The following is a 12,955-nucleotide window of genomic DNA, read 5'->3' on the forward strand; positions in this document are numbered from 1 at the left end:
TAGCATGATAACAGACAGAAAATACTTAGATGTGCGACAGCAAAACGCACTCAAACCAGCTTAAGCTGCAATGATGGGATGGATATCATGGCCTCCAAATTTCGGCGTGGTGCAGGTACGCAGAAAATATGTAGAAGCATTTCAAATGCAGAATTTCGCAGAGGCTGCACTATCTACCCTGGATCTATGTCCAAAATTTCATTGCATCTGGCGTGTAACACCAGTGAGCAGCGAAGTGATTCACTACAAAGGCTTCACAGGCTCAATTTTAATTTTCAGAACTGTACACTTCAAGCAACTGGGCAAAAAATTTATTGTGTAAGAGGTAGTTCTGACAATCTTTTTCACGTAGGGGAAACAGTGCAAGAAAGGTACGATAATAAAACATCCTTGTTATTTTATTAACTTCCAGGGAATATCAGTGAGCAAATGCATGCCATAGAAATGTCCAGTAAATAAACACAGGCAGGTAAATTTACACAGGGCAGTGAATTCTCATGTAGTACAAAAGGAACTGTGGCAAAAGAATCTGTTTAACACAGCAGGCATGTGTGATAGTGTCTCAAGAGCGATCCAGAACCTGCCTTGCGGGTGGTACACTGCTTTATTTTCAGCAACATTAATGACAGCAGACAGGTAAAAAATGCAAGAGCTTGGTGGCATGCCGGCACCAGATTTCAAAGGATGTGCTCATAATAAGATTTAATGCCTTTAATTCACACCATGTGCTTTTTGTTATGGTACATTGATGCTGTTTTGCACTGTCCATAATGAGCCACTTGAAAGACCAAGAACATGAGAATAAGGAAAAAGATACCAACAGAAATTCCTTGGAATGCGAATACCAAAGTGCCACTACTAAATATGCGAGTGGATGAGTTGTACAGTGTAAATGTTTCAAGAGTTTCCGAAACAATTCGCAAACATCATTGCTGAGCATTCGATGGGCTTACTGAAAGAAATCACCATTTGCAAGAAACCAGTCGAACAATTCGTGGATGAATTGGAAAGCAACCCGGCCAGATGAAATGCGCGCGCACACAAACACAAATGCGCGCGCGCACACACACACACACACACACACACACGCACACACTCACACAACTGCGCGCGCGCACACACACACACAAACACACTCACAAATGCGCGCGCACACACACACACACACAAACACACTCACAAATGCGCGCGCACACACATACACACTCACACAAATGCGCGCACACACACACATACACACTCACACAAATGCGCGCGCACACACACACACACGAATGCATGTGCACACAATTCGGAAACGCAAAGCAGCATCGGTGTACCATTACAAAAGCACAGAATGTCAATGAACGTAAGCAGCAAGAATCCCCAGATCAATCCAATGCTAGAGTCTGAGCAGTGTACCACGACGATGAGCTAGAACAGCGTGTTACCTGGGATGTTTTGGTACCCACATCATACGGCCACAGCCACTGAATAACATGCGACTTCATCAAGTGGCCGTCATCTCCTATAGGGTGGAACGAACAACTCGAACTGGGATGTTAGATGAGCATTCATGCCACGCAACGTCGCGCTGTTTCTCGGGACTTCATAGTTGTGTGGCCTCGTCGAGGCAGCGAAGAACGTTTCCTGCAGCAGGACGTTTTCGGGAGCAGCAATGCGATGAGTGGCGACGCCTGCCTCCCTACGGTCTGCACTTGGTGCCATTGCCTAGCACACTGGTGGGACAGACCTTGATGGGCGGCAGATGTCGAGACAAGGGTTGCAGACTGAAACGGCAAACAGGTACCTTGCTAATTACCTGTCAGCACACCGTCGCAGTACGAGTCGGAACAAGTGGATATACTTACGTGTAGTGGACTTTCTGCAGGGCGGGGATTGCAGAGATCTTCATTCACCAGGGCACCAACAGCAGTAAGGCAGGAACACGATGAGCCGTGGGACGAGAGGTGCTGACATCTGCGCGAGACACGGCCAGGTGCAGGAAAATCCGTCGCATGCGTCTGGCACCAAAAGATGCAGACTGAAATGACAAATAGGCCTCTTATTAATAACCTGTCGGCACACCGTCACAGCATGGGCCGGAAGAACTTTAAATACTTACGTGCAGTCGACGTACTGCAGCACGGAGATTGCAGGCATCTTTATTCAGCAGGACAATAATAGCAGCGAGGCAGGAACAGAAGTGAAGACACGATCAGCTGCTGGACGACAGACGGTTGCTGAGCGTGATCTGTGCGAGACACGGCCGGGTGCAGGAACATATGCCAGGGGCGAAGGCACAGGTTGCAGATCTGAAACATAAAAAAGGGGGGAGGGGCACTTGTTAAATGACGAAGATAACCAGATAGCACGTACTCACCGAGCATCATCGCGCTGGAGTGGGCGATGGGACTAGTCCACGATGGTTGGCTTGTCGAGCGACGAAAGCACGCCATGACACAGCAATAGGGACGAGAACACACGGAAGACAAAACAAATTTGGCCACCCACCTCCGTCTTCGCCGCAGCGCGCCGCGCTGCAGACCGTAGGCAACGTCCGTTCTTCTTCTGTTTCGCTGGAAGAAACCTGAAGCTAATTAATTCCGGGTGCAATTTACTTCCACATTTCGCGCGTGCCGACACGCGAATTTTGCGCGCGCCGACACGCAAAATTGTGACCGGGAAGCAATAGCACTCGGAATGGGCCGATGTCCGTGTCGCAAACGAGAGAGGACCCCTGCCAGCTGGAGCCTGCGCAGCGTGAGCTACCCTTCCTGGTGTTAGCTAAGCCTAAAGCTACAATCGCCCCGCCCAGTCCTCTCCGCTTCCGTCACGACGACGACCCAATGTGGCAGCGGCCTTCTCTTGCCAATCAGTCTAAAACAGTTAACATTGCCAATTAGTTGATTTAATAGCCGCGCCACCCTCGCAAGCTAGAATCGCACCTGGTGAATATAACTGCCGAAGATCGAACGTAGCGACGACGGCTGCTCCGTTGTCGCTCGGAGAAGTGCCACGGTCACTTCACGGGATACACCTGCGGTTAGGAAGACAAAAAAATGAATGTCCATGGCAAGCTAGACGTGAAACGCACCATATTTGCACGTAAATACCGAGAGGGGGGGGGGGGGGGGGGCTGTCTCGGACAGTATGAACTGCCGCCGCAGAATAAAGTAAAAGGACGGGCCCTGGCACTATCGGCGGGAACGGGGTCGTCCATTGTGACACCCACTAAGGTTATCGGACAAACAGCGGCTCAGAAATGCCCGCGACACAATCGAACACAAGGCCTTTCACGGATTGCGCGGCGATCCACCGTGCGACATTGAAGACCTGCACAACCGCGTCTATCGTCTTGCTCAGAGTTGCGATTATTACGCCGTGACCACATTGATGCGGCACCAACAGCGCTATTTATCAGGAGAAGACTTCGCAAAATACATGGGCAGTTTATAGCTTGACAGTGAGCAGGCGAAATGAAAGTAAAGAAAGAACGTTATATTCGTGTCACGAACCCAAATATAAGGTGACGCGCGTTCCGTGGCCAGAAATGTCCAGGGTAAAAAAAGAAAACGCGTTATATGCGTGGAAATACGGTAATTACGCAGCAACATGTAAACTAGGAAATGGCCATCGTGTAGACAGAACAGCAAGAAATGAACATAGCCGCGTTACCCTAAGCTATATATATATATACGTATATGGCGGCCCACCTTGTAGGTTAGCTGGGAGGCACGTGGCGACGACAGTTGCTTCGTTGTCCTCCGGTTGATTGGTGCAGTCAGTTCATTATTCAGGCACACACAAACAAAAGAAGACTTGGCTGCAGGCGCGACTTAAGACAGCAACGGAAGCGTTTGCGTCAAGCGTGACAAGGGATGAAATGGCCGCCTGGCGCAGCATATGCATTCCAGGAGCACCAATGGGTCGTCCTAGCCTGGTAATCGCGCTTACAGAAGTTGAGGTCATAACTGGAGTAGCCGCGACGCAAAGCTTCGAGCACGCCTCGCAGCTTAGAACCCGGCGGTCAAAGGAGTCGTTTAAGTGGTAGATACGGCGTCTAAAGTCGCCAATCGCTGGTTCAGCTGACACGGACGGCGTATAGCAGGTATAGCGTGAAATTCAGTATGACGGGCGGGCCTCCCGGCGGCCGCTTCTTATATATATATTTCACTGACGCTTATCGGCTGCTCGCGCATGCGCTACTGCGCCCAGGCGTCTTTCCTTCGTGCGCCGTACACGTTATCGCCGAGATCAACTCGGCGCAATCGCGATGGTGCAAGAAAATATACGCGGAGGAGGAAACAACTTTATTTTGTTAATTTGGCTTAGTGAGGGGTGGCTACCAGGTGATGCCAGGTGCATTCACACGACCGGACGGAGGAGGAATTTTTGCAGCGGATGGCGTATCACGTGACGCGCGCGTCATCAAAACGTGCCACCCTCGCCTAGTCCGGCCTCCTCCGCTCGCGGTCCGGATTTAAAATGTTCGCCGGTATTTCCATCGGTCCGTTTGGCGGTCGTCTGACGTCAATTTAGCGTAGTCAGCGTCAAATCTGTCAACATTCAACAGATTGGCGTGGCTACGATATCGTGCTGTCGGCTTGAAGCCACGTCTGTTGTTCTTGTGCAGCAGTGACCGCACGTGCTTTTGCTGTGGTGCAGCGAGAAAGGCGAGTCATGATTGCACGCGCATTTCTATTTACTCAGACCGCGCAGCCTGCGTCACCTCAACATGAGTGAGGTGCACAAGAAAACGCTAAGTGACGAGGCAACCGTCACTTTTTTGGCTCTTGTTGAGGGATTCACAGTGCTATGGAATATAGAGCACGCCGAGTATGCGAACGTGCAGCTTCTAATAAGCGTTGGAGTCGAGAGTAAGCATGCGGATTCCGCAAACGGCACTCCGGCTGTGGGAATGCGACCTAACTCGGCTGCGCCGGATTCAAGTGATCAATGTGACTGCTTGGCCCGCGGAGCAGGCGGAATTTTGTCCCTCGCGTGTGTATCCACATTTACGGCCTATACTCGCTCAATCTGCCCGTCCGCTCCGCCCGCGGCGGACATGGTTCGGATGGCTGTCCGATCGCCTGGATGGGCGGGCGCAACTTTGCCATCCGCATGCCTGCTCGTCTCTCATTGGCTGGTACGAGGCGGACGGCGTAGGACGTCATCACGGCAAACATGGCGCTTGCTCGAAGCTCAGCGAAGCGATTATTTTGCTCGTTCGTGTGATTCGTACTAGAGTTGTCCAGCACCCACGCAGATAGTCATCGAAGGCAGCAAGCCCGTGTACCATTCCAGGCCTCATCAGTGCGCGCGATCGCCGACAGAAACAAGCTGAGCGCAGAACCTGTGCACTTACCTGTAGTACGCCTGTAGTACATGACGTAGTACGCGCACGTGTAACAAGCCACGGCTGTCAGCGTTCAAGAATGGCACTGCTATAACAACTGCGAAGCGGGGTCACTGGCGTTAAGTGACATGTGAGCTCCGCCAAGGTATCGCTTTGGTGGCCTGAAAAGGTTGCCGCGGCAGTCTCTCAGTCTCTCAGTTTCAGAATTCCAGAAGAAACGCTGGGGCGAGATCGCCACAAGCATCTCGCCGCGCACTTATCGCGGGCTTGCCCCGAGAAAACCCCATGTTGGTCAGCCTTGCTTGATTTATGCGAAGCTTGCCGACATCCTTATCTCACGAAAATCCCTCGCGAGAGCGAAGCCCCGGTGAGAATGAATATTCTGCAGGGCCTCCTGCGAGGACAACGTTGAGGCAGCCTGTCCTACCGCGTCATTGCTGCCGCTGTCACTGTCGCCGTCGCTATCCGATGCGGGCACGTTCGCGATTATCGCCTCATCGGTTAGAAGCACTTCGTTTTCAAATCTATAGCTTGTGCGCTTTCTTTTCACCATCAACGTTGTGCATTGCCGATGATCAGCGGGCGGATCAGCCATTTTTCGTTTGGGGTGGCGAGTTATACCCCTGTTACACGGGCACTTGCAACCGCTGTCAACGCAAACGGCAGTTGAACGCCGTAACGGCCGTGGGAATGGAACGTTGGTAGCTGCACTCACACGGCACTTTCCATGTTCAGTCGGTTCGCTTCGGTTTCGACGATTTATCACGTGACTCTTGAACTTATTACCTCACCAACTCGAAAAAATTTGGTTTCTCTAATTATTTTCTGCGCTACATGCTGTACAGTGTGTTTTTTTAAACTATTTGCACGAGTTGTCTGCAAAAGGAGCAGAGAAGCTCATTTAGCCGATCCAATCCGAACCATGGCGTTGAAAATTGCTGCGTTTGTTGTGGTTTCATAGTGGTGAAGCGTCCCATTGCACGTTCCATCGCTTGTACTAACCGCAGCATCCGTGTGCATTTTCTTTTTTTCTTTCGTACCGCGAGTCACCGTCTGCGCGATTAAGCAGGTGCAGTGTTGAACATGGTGCGACTTTGCGACGTGCACCAGAGAGCAACCGTGGAGTGGCGCCTTAGCCAGCCGCTTTATGAATGCGACCGTGATCGTCCACCCGATTTGCTTCTCCTGGTTGCGCACTACGAGGCCTTGTTGTCTGCAAAAGGGGCTGAACTGCAAGCTGTGCTCATTAAGAAAGTGCCAATCAAGAAGAAGCGGAACGCGGCCGAGAGGCGATGTCGCAGCCTCGCTGCACTCGCTGTGGTGGTGTCTGCCAGGCAAAGAAGTGTGTGGACGCTTTCCAGACCACCGTCTTGGTAAGACACCACCGTGCCGACGTTGTCGGACCAAGATTTCAAAGCCAACTTTCGCGTGAACCGTTCCGCATTTGCCTACATCCTGAACTCGTGTCCCTCACTAGCAAGAGAGGACACGAACATGCGAGCTTGCGTACCCCTACACCAGCGCGTCGCCCTCTCGCTGTACAGACTTGCCACGTCGGCAGAAGAAAGGACTGTGGCGCATATTTTCGGCGTGAGTGGGCCATCCGTGAACCTGATCTTGCGAGAGTTTTGCGGCGTTCTCGTAGATGCGCTCGAGCCCCAAATTGTGCGGTTTCCGTCATTGAACAATGTTAGAGACCACATGCGACAGTTCGAAGCCTGCGCAGGCTTTCCGCAGGGCTTTGGCGCAATGGACCGTTAACATTTAAAAGTCTCCGCACCCAAAGAAAATGCGCAGGACTATTACAACTATAAGGGCTGGTATAGCATAATTTTGCTGGCTGCTTTAGACCACAACCAGAAGTTCATGTTTATTAATGTAGGGTTTCCACGGCACAATCAAGATACAGCAGTGTACAGAGGCTCGATTCTACCGGACGTAGTAGGAACTGATCTCTTCACTCTACCAAGCCAAATTATTGACGGGATGACAATAGGAGCGATCCGCCTCTGGGGCCAGGCCTTTTCTTTGCAGCGTCACTTGATGAAGCCTTTCCCTCATGAGCGCAAGCAACCCAACAGTGGAAACGTTCATTTACACACTTTCAAAAGCGAGGCGTGCCGTTGAGAATGCCTTTGGGAGATTGAAGGCTAGATTCAGGGTCTTGAAGGGAATTGAGTGTCAAATCGAAAGTGTCAGCAGCATTGTGTAAGCTTGTTGCATCCTGCACAATGTATGCGATCACATGCGTGATCAGTGTGACACACAGTGGAGTGCTGAAGCAGCAGCCGGGGGGCTTTCGCAGCCTGTTTGTGTAAGCAACGTAGTGAGCTCGTCAGGTGAAAGTGTCTGACGTGCTTAGGCCAAGCACGTCTTTTCATTGAAGCAATGACTACTTCGAAAAGCTTTGTTTTAGGCATGCAATTATGGACAATGAACAGAACGGGAAAGACTGGGCACACGAGTCTTTATTCAGCGCTGTCTGGGCAGTCAGGCTGACGCTCCTGCCGGCCTTCAATGTATTGGCGGATTATGCTGACCATTTCACGGTGTATGTCATTGGCCTCCTCCTGGAGACTGACTGCCTTTTTGAAGAGCTTATACGCCTTTTTAGCCATCTTTTCGGCACGGGTTTCCTGCCTTTCTAGCAGCAGCATAACTCTATCAATTGATGATGTCTGCTGTCGCCTTTTGCGCGTGTGACCTTGCTCGGCTGAGGCAACAGGTGTTGAAGCATGGCTCGTCGATGACTGGCTGGTCGATGACTGGCTGGTCGAGGCCAGACTGGTTGACGCCTTCACATTTCCGTCGTCTGGGCTGCTCGTCGCTTCTGATGGCAGTCCTGAGGCTAAAATCACTGCACCTTCTGGCGGCCGTTCCACCATGTCCAGCTTAAGAAAAGAATAAAACGGAAGGTTACCGAATGTTGCTTCTAAGTGATTATTACTGCGTTGCATGATGAGTGCAAGTGGTACACATAACATGCAGCAACATTTCAATATATCAGAATTTTATGCAACAGTTCCCGTTTTCTATAAAATAATTTTGGTGCACCCTAACGCACACGGCCTACCCTGGTATCCTTTTGTAACATAACCAGCCTAACTATCTCGCCCTATTTTTATAACTCCAAGAAAAGTAACAAGCACTGTGCCATCGGGTATGTCGGAAATGTTAACCAATGATTACGAAGCTACACAGACTGTGACGCTTATTAAAGTTATCTGGGCATTTTTAGTACTCTAGGACACAACAATGCCTCATGTTCCCGTCATGTGTTTTAGTAACATGAAATTCTGTAAACTTTGCTGCCACTTGTCCCCGGCGACAAGCCTGGCCGGCAAAAAAAAAACGATATCGGTTTGTCAGTCCATTTCTAATGCTTGCGTACAAGCAAACTAAGCAAATGTTGTACCTGAAAGCTCTCTTGTACCAGGTTTTGATCATGCATAGGCAGGTTTCCCAAGAATGTGTGAAGCCGTTTGTAGAATGGACACTGAGTTGCAGCAGACCTAGTGCCAGCAGTGCTTGCCTTTCTAAAATAAAATCAAAGTACAGATAACAGTCACTTCGTTATATCGTAAGAGATGAAGACGATTTTTTTTCTGCATAATTATAAACTACCAAGAACAATGAACCTTGTTATGCTGAAAGTTAAAATTGAAGGCAAAGTGGTAAACAACAAGGAAAAAGGTGTTGAATTACAATGCGAGCTCAATAAGCTTCGATCAAAATCAGTTGATTGTCAAGATACCAGTTATTAGCCTATAGACAATGTCAAGACATAAGTTTGGGAGAGATTCTTGTTTAGGGAATGCATTCAGTGCTTCCTGCTCTATTCAAGACGTAAAGTTCAATCACTTGGGCTGATGCCATATGCACGACATAGTGTCCTTTTTCCTGCATTGCTATATGCACGCTTTGGTCAGATAACATTTCAAGTCTTTGAGCACGCTGTGTTGACAGTGACCAAAAAGGTACCACCCCACCCCAGCCTCTGAAAATAGTGCGTAACTAGAATAAAATGAATGGTTGCGTTGCAAAAGTGGGTTCTTGACCTGTACAATAGTGTTTTATGTTTCGAAAACGACCCAAAACGTACCACTCCACTCCAACTTAATAAAAATAATTAATGGAATTAACTGTATTAATATAGTATTATTGTTTTGCGGCCAACGGAATTTCCAAATGAAGCAAGAAAGTATTGTTTGCATTTAATGCGAACACTACTGCTCTCATAGTGCGACTTTAGCAATTGTTAGCTGCACTGTATCGCAAGTTACAGGAAAGTTTTTATTACTGCACATGTCAAGATCTTATTTCGAGTAGCTGATCGAATAGGCTTCTCGGTGCAAATACACTCGGTCAGGCTACGCCGACCAAGCCTAGATTGTAGCAAACGGCTACATATCACAACCAATTGTACTACGCTGTGATCGCTATTCCCGCATTGCTGCATGAACGTTACAATGAGCCCGAAGCGTCGAGAAAGTCAGGTACGAGCCCATGTCAAGCAAAATTCGGCGTTGCCTATGGCATCGAAACACACGTCGGGCACTGCGGGGGCCAGATATTATTGAACATGCTTGGCAAGGCGCTGTGTCAGCTTAAAAATAACTAATAAATTCGTAGTAACTTACTTGTGAGCCTGGGCCAAGTTTTCCATCTTGTGCTTGATCTGTTTGACTGTGACGCACACAGCGTGCCCACATTTCTCACTTGCGAGCTGGTTGAACAGCGCCGTCATCCTTGCGTACACGGGCGCATTGCGTTTCCGAGCTCGCAGTTCGGCAAGGTGATCCTGCCACAAGTTGATAAGTAAATGCGTCAGTGACGCTGTCCAGGCAAAGCGTTGTGGCGCCGGCGCGTTCGCCTGCAGCGGGGACACGTTGCTGCTGGGGGCTGCCATCTTGCCTATTTCACGACAAAACGGACGGAAACAGCGGCGGAACGGAGACCGGCGAGCTCCGTTGGTGTCAATCGCCACTGGGTTTCCAACGGCACTCGCGCTGCCGTGAAACTACGGCTAACGGTCGTTAAGGCCAACTGCCGTTTTCCTTAACGGCCGTTAAGGTGCCCGCGTAACGGGGGCATTAAACGAGGCTGCGAAACGGGCGAAACGTTATGACCCGGAACGACTTCGACGCAGCTAACACAGACGAGCACGAGCGAATTTATCTGTTGGCAGAAATGCGCACTGAATGCGGCCATGAGCAGGTTTGACAGGTGCAAAAAGTGAAAAGTAGCCAGGAAATCGCAAAAAGTAGCCAGAAAAGTAGCCAGTTGATCGTTTGTGCTTAAAAAGTAGCCAGAAATGTCGCCAGGCTGCCACCATGGCCAATCACTTAAGAAGAAAACATTGCTGTTGCCGATTATGAACTGCTTTTGGAGCTGTTGTGATTAGTGCACTTCTACATGTTCAAGCCGTGACTTTGGGGCTCAATTTAAACCTGGTGGCTCCGTACTCGTATCTGGGCATTGTTATTCCTATGTAAATTATTAAGTAAACGTATGTAGTTGTCGCTGAATTTTAGCACAAGTGAATGTGTCGTTTGCACAGTTCTCGCTCTTTTGTCATTCGTCAAGGTAACCCTGTGCCGTATCTCAACTTTGCAACGGGATCTCATATATTAGTGAGGATTTCATATCACTTAAGCAAAGTGTTCTAGTAGTTCTTATAGCCATATATCGATGTGTTCTCACATGCGTTTCCTCAAATTCATCATTAAATTGTAATAAAACTCCTGTTTCAAGCAAATAGTTTTCTGAGCAATCAACTATAAAAGGAGTCTCTCGTTCCATAAAATGAGCCCGAAGGTGTTCCTGTTGAATGAATTTCAACGGTTGCAAGGTGGCGGTTGCGTCCTCCCTTCCAAAATGATGGTGATGATGGTCGTCGCACATCGTGTATGTCCTAAGAGGCGAAGTACAGCGAATTATACCATTTATTTGTAATATTTTGTCCAGTTTGTCTGTAGTTCTTATTTAAAAAAGTTAGTTGTAAAAGTAGCCAGAATGTAGCCAAGTAGCCAACCCCAAAATTTTCCCGCCACGAGCCTTCAAAAGTAGCCAATTTGGCGCAAAGTAGCCAAATCTGGCAACCCAGGCCCCATGAGCAGCGCCCAGCGCTATCTGCTATCAGCGCAGTTGGCGTGCTCCATTCTTGTTTCGAGGGGTTGAAGGGTGACAGGAGAGAGGCGCGCGAGACTGGCGATGCGGATAAGGCTGGAAAACAGCGTGTGGTGACGTGCGGCGGCTCAAATTTATTATTTGCTTCTTTCTTTTCAAGGATTTCACATTCCATTTTTATTCGGCACGGACACCCAGTAGCCAGACTTCATTGTTATAACCCATAATGCGGCATGGGGGCATCGTAGTAAGCGGGTTATTTCACCATAGAAAACATACAAAAGTTAATGGTGCAGCAGCTTGTCATTGTTTTAACCAATATATTGTTAAAACTGGTATCGTTATAAGTTTGTTCAACTGTATAACAGATCGGTAAACCAGCACTTCACCTCTTTATATTGAAGTTTGGTTTTACTGAAATTCAACCTTTTATGCTAATAGTATATTCGCAGATATATTCTTTCCGACACGGAATGAGCCGTAAGAATTTCTAATATCAGGCAATTGCAAAAATAACATCAATTAAAAATATTTCGTTGAATTTGAAAGCTGGTGACCAAAAATACGGTTTCATGCCGTGTTGACGATATATTCACATCAGTGTTGCAAAGCAAAACCTGTAACGCTTTCGCGTCCACTCCACCGCCGCAGCTGATGTTTCACCTGCGGTAGGATGACGTACAATATCAGCGGAATGCTCTACAGACAGTGCAATCAATGGAGCATCCAAACCTGTCGGACGCCGCCACACTGCTCTGATTAAGAGCGCAGGCGGAGGGAAGCGGAAGATATGGCACACAGCTGGGCTAGTTGGAATTTTCTCATTTCATGCATTTCCAGGGCTGAAGAGGAAACAGGAAAACCGAGAGATGGAAGCACAGGAGAGGAAGTTCCGCGAGTTCTATCTGCGAGTTGCGCGGCCTGATGTGTGAGCATATCTTTTGGGCAGTAAATCAGCTCAAGACCAGCATCCTTGGCGTCTTTTTTTTTTCTTCTCTTTGTTTTCCTGTTTTACTTTAAGCTTGAAAATGCCTGAAAAGGAAGAAAGCAAACGCTTCGCATCTGCACCCATCTTCAATGCGTCTTTGAAATTCGAGATTAGGTAACCTCCAGCACGGCGAGTGAAGAGACGGCGCACATGAAGCCACCAGCCTTTTGCTCATGCTGCAGATTAACTCAAAGATAAGGCCTGCGGCTACGCATGCAATCACGCACGCTTACATCCATGCACAGCAATGGTCGGGCTGAAGAGAAGACGCGCACCTGCCCATGTTTTTGCCGGTACGGATATTGGAGGCGCAGCGGCCCAATCCTAGTACCCAGCTCGTTCGTTGATTGAAGAAAGCCATCTACATGGTCGCCATTTTTGTTGAATTTATTTTGATGACCAACAGGCGGATCGTGGAATTATCTGTGGGTGGTCTCTTTTTCGTTTGGCGGCGCTCGTTTTGTTCGGGAGAGCGGGCTCAATGTGCACCAGTGGTGCAC

The 12,955-nt window shown here is 48.9% G+C and overlaps 1 protein-coding gene and 1 long non-coding RNA gene across 2 annotated transcripts; both read right to left on the bottom strand.

The window, feature by feature from the left end:
* Window positions 1–1,239: 1,239 nt before the first annotated feature.
* LOC125940660 (uncharacterized) lies at window positions 1,240–3,001 on the bottom strand. The gene is made up of 3 exons (XR_007463858.1): window positions 2,105–3,001; window positions 1,851–2,023; window positions 1,240–1,769 (listed from the first exon to the last, which is right to left on the bottom strand). It is a non-coding gene; the product is annotated as an uncharacterized LOC125940660 (long non-coding RNA).
* A 4,789-nt stretch (window positions 3,002–7,790) lies between these two features.
* LOC119431378 (uncharacterized) lies at window positions 7,791–10,479 on the bottom strand. Its single transcript, XM_037698863.2, has 3 exons — window positions 9,979–10,479; window positions 8,754–8,874; window positions 7,791–8,229 (listed from the first exon to the last, which is right to left on the bottom strand). The coding sequence occupies exons 1-3, from the start codon at window positions 10,245–10,247 to the stop codon at window positions 7,807–7,809; spliced, it is 813 nt and encodes a 270-aa protein (XP_037554791.1). The 5' UTR covers window positions 10,248–10,479; the 3' UTR covers window positions 7,791–7,806.
* Window positions 10,480–12,955: the final 2,476 nt, after the last annotated feature.

The sequence above is a fragment of the Dermacentor silvarum genome, chromosome 10 (assembly GCF_013339745.2).
Source record: "Dermacentor silvarum isolate Dsil-2018 chromosome 10, BIME_Dsil_1.4, whole genome shotgun sequence".
Lineage (NCBI taxonomy): Eukaryota > Metazoa > Arthropoda > Arachnida > Ixodida > Ixodidae > Dermacentor > Dermacentor silvarum.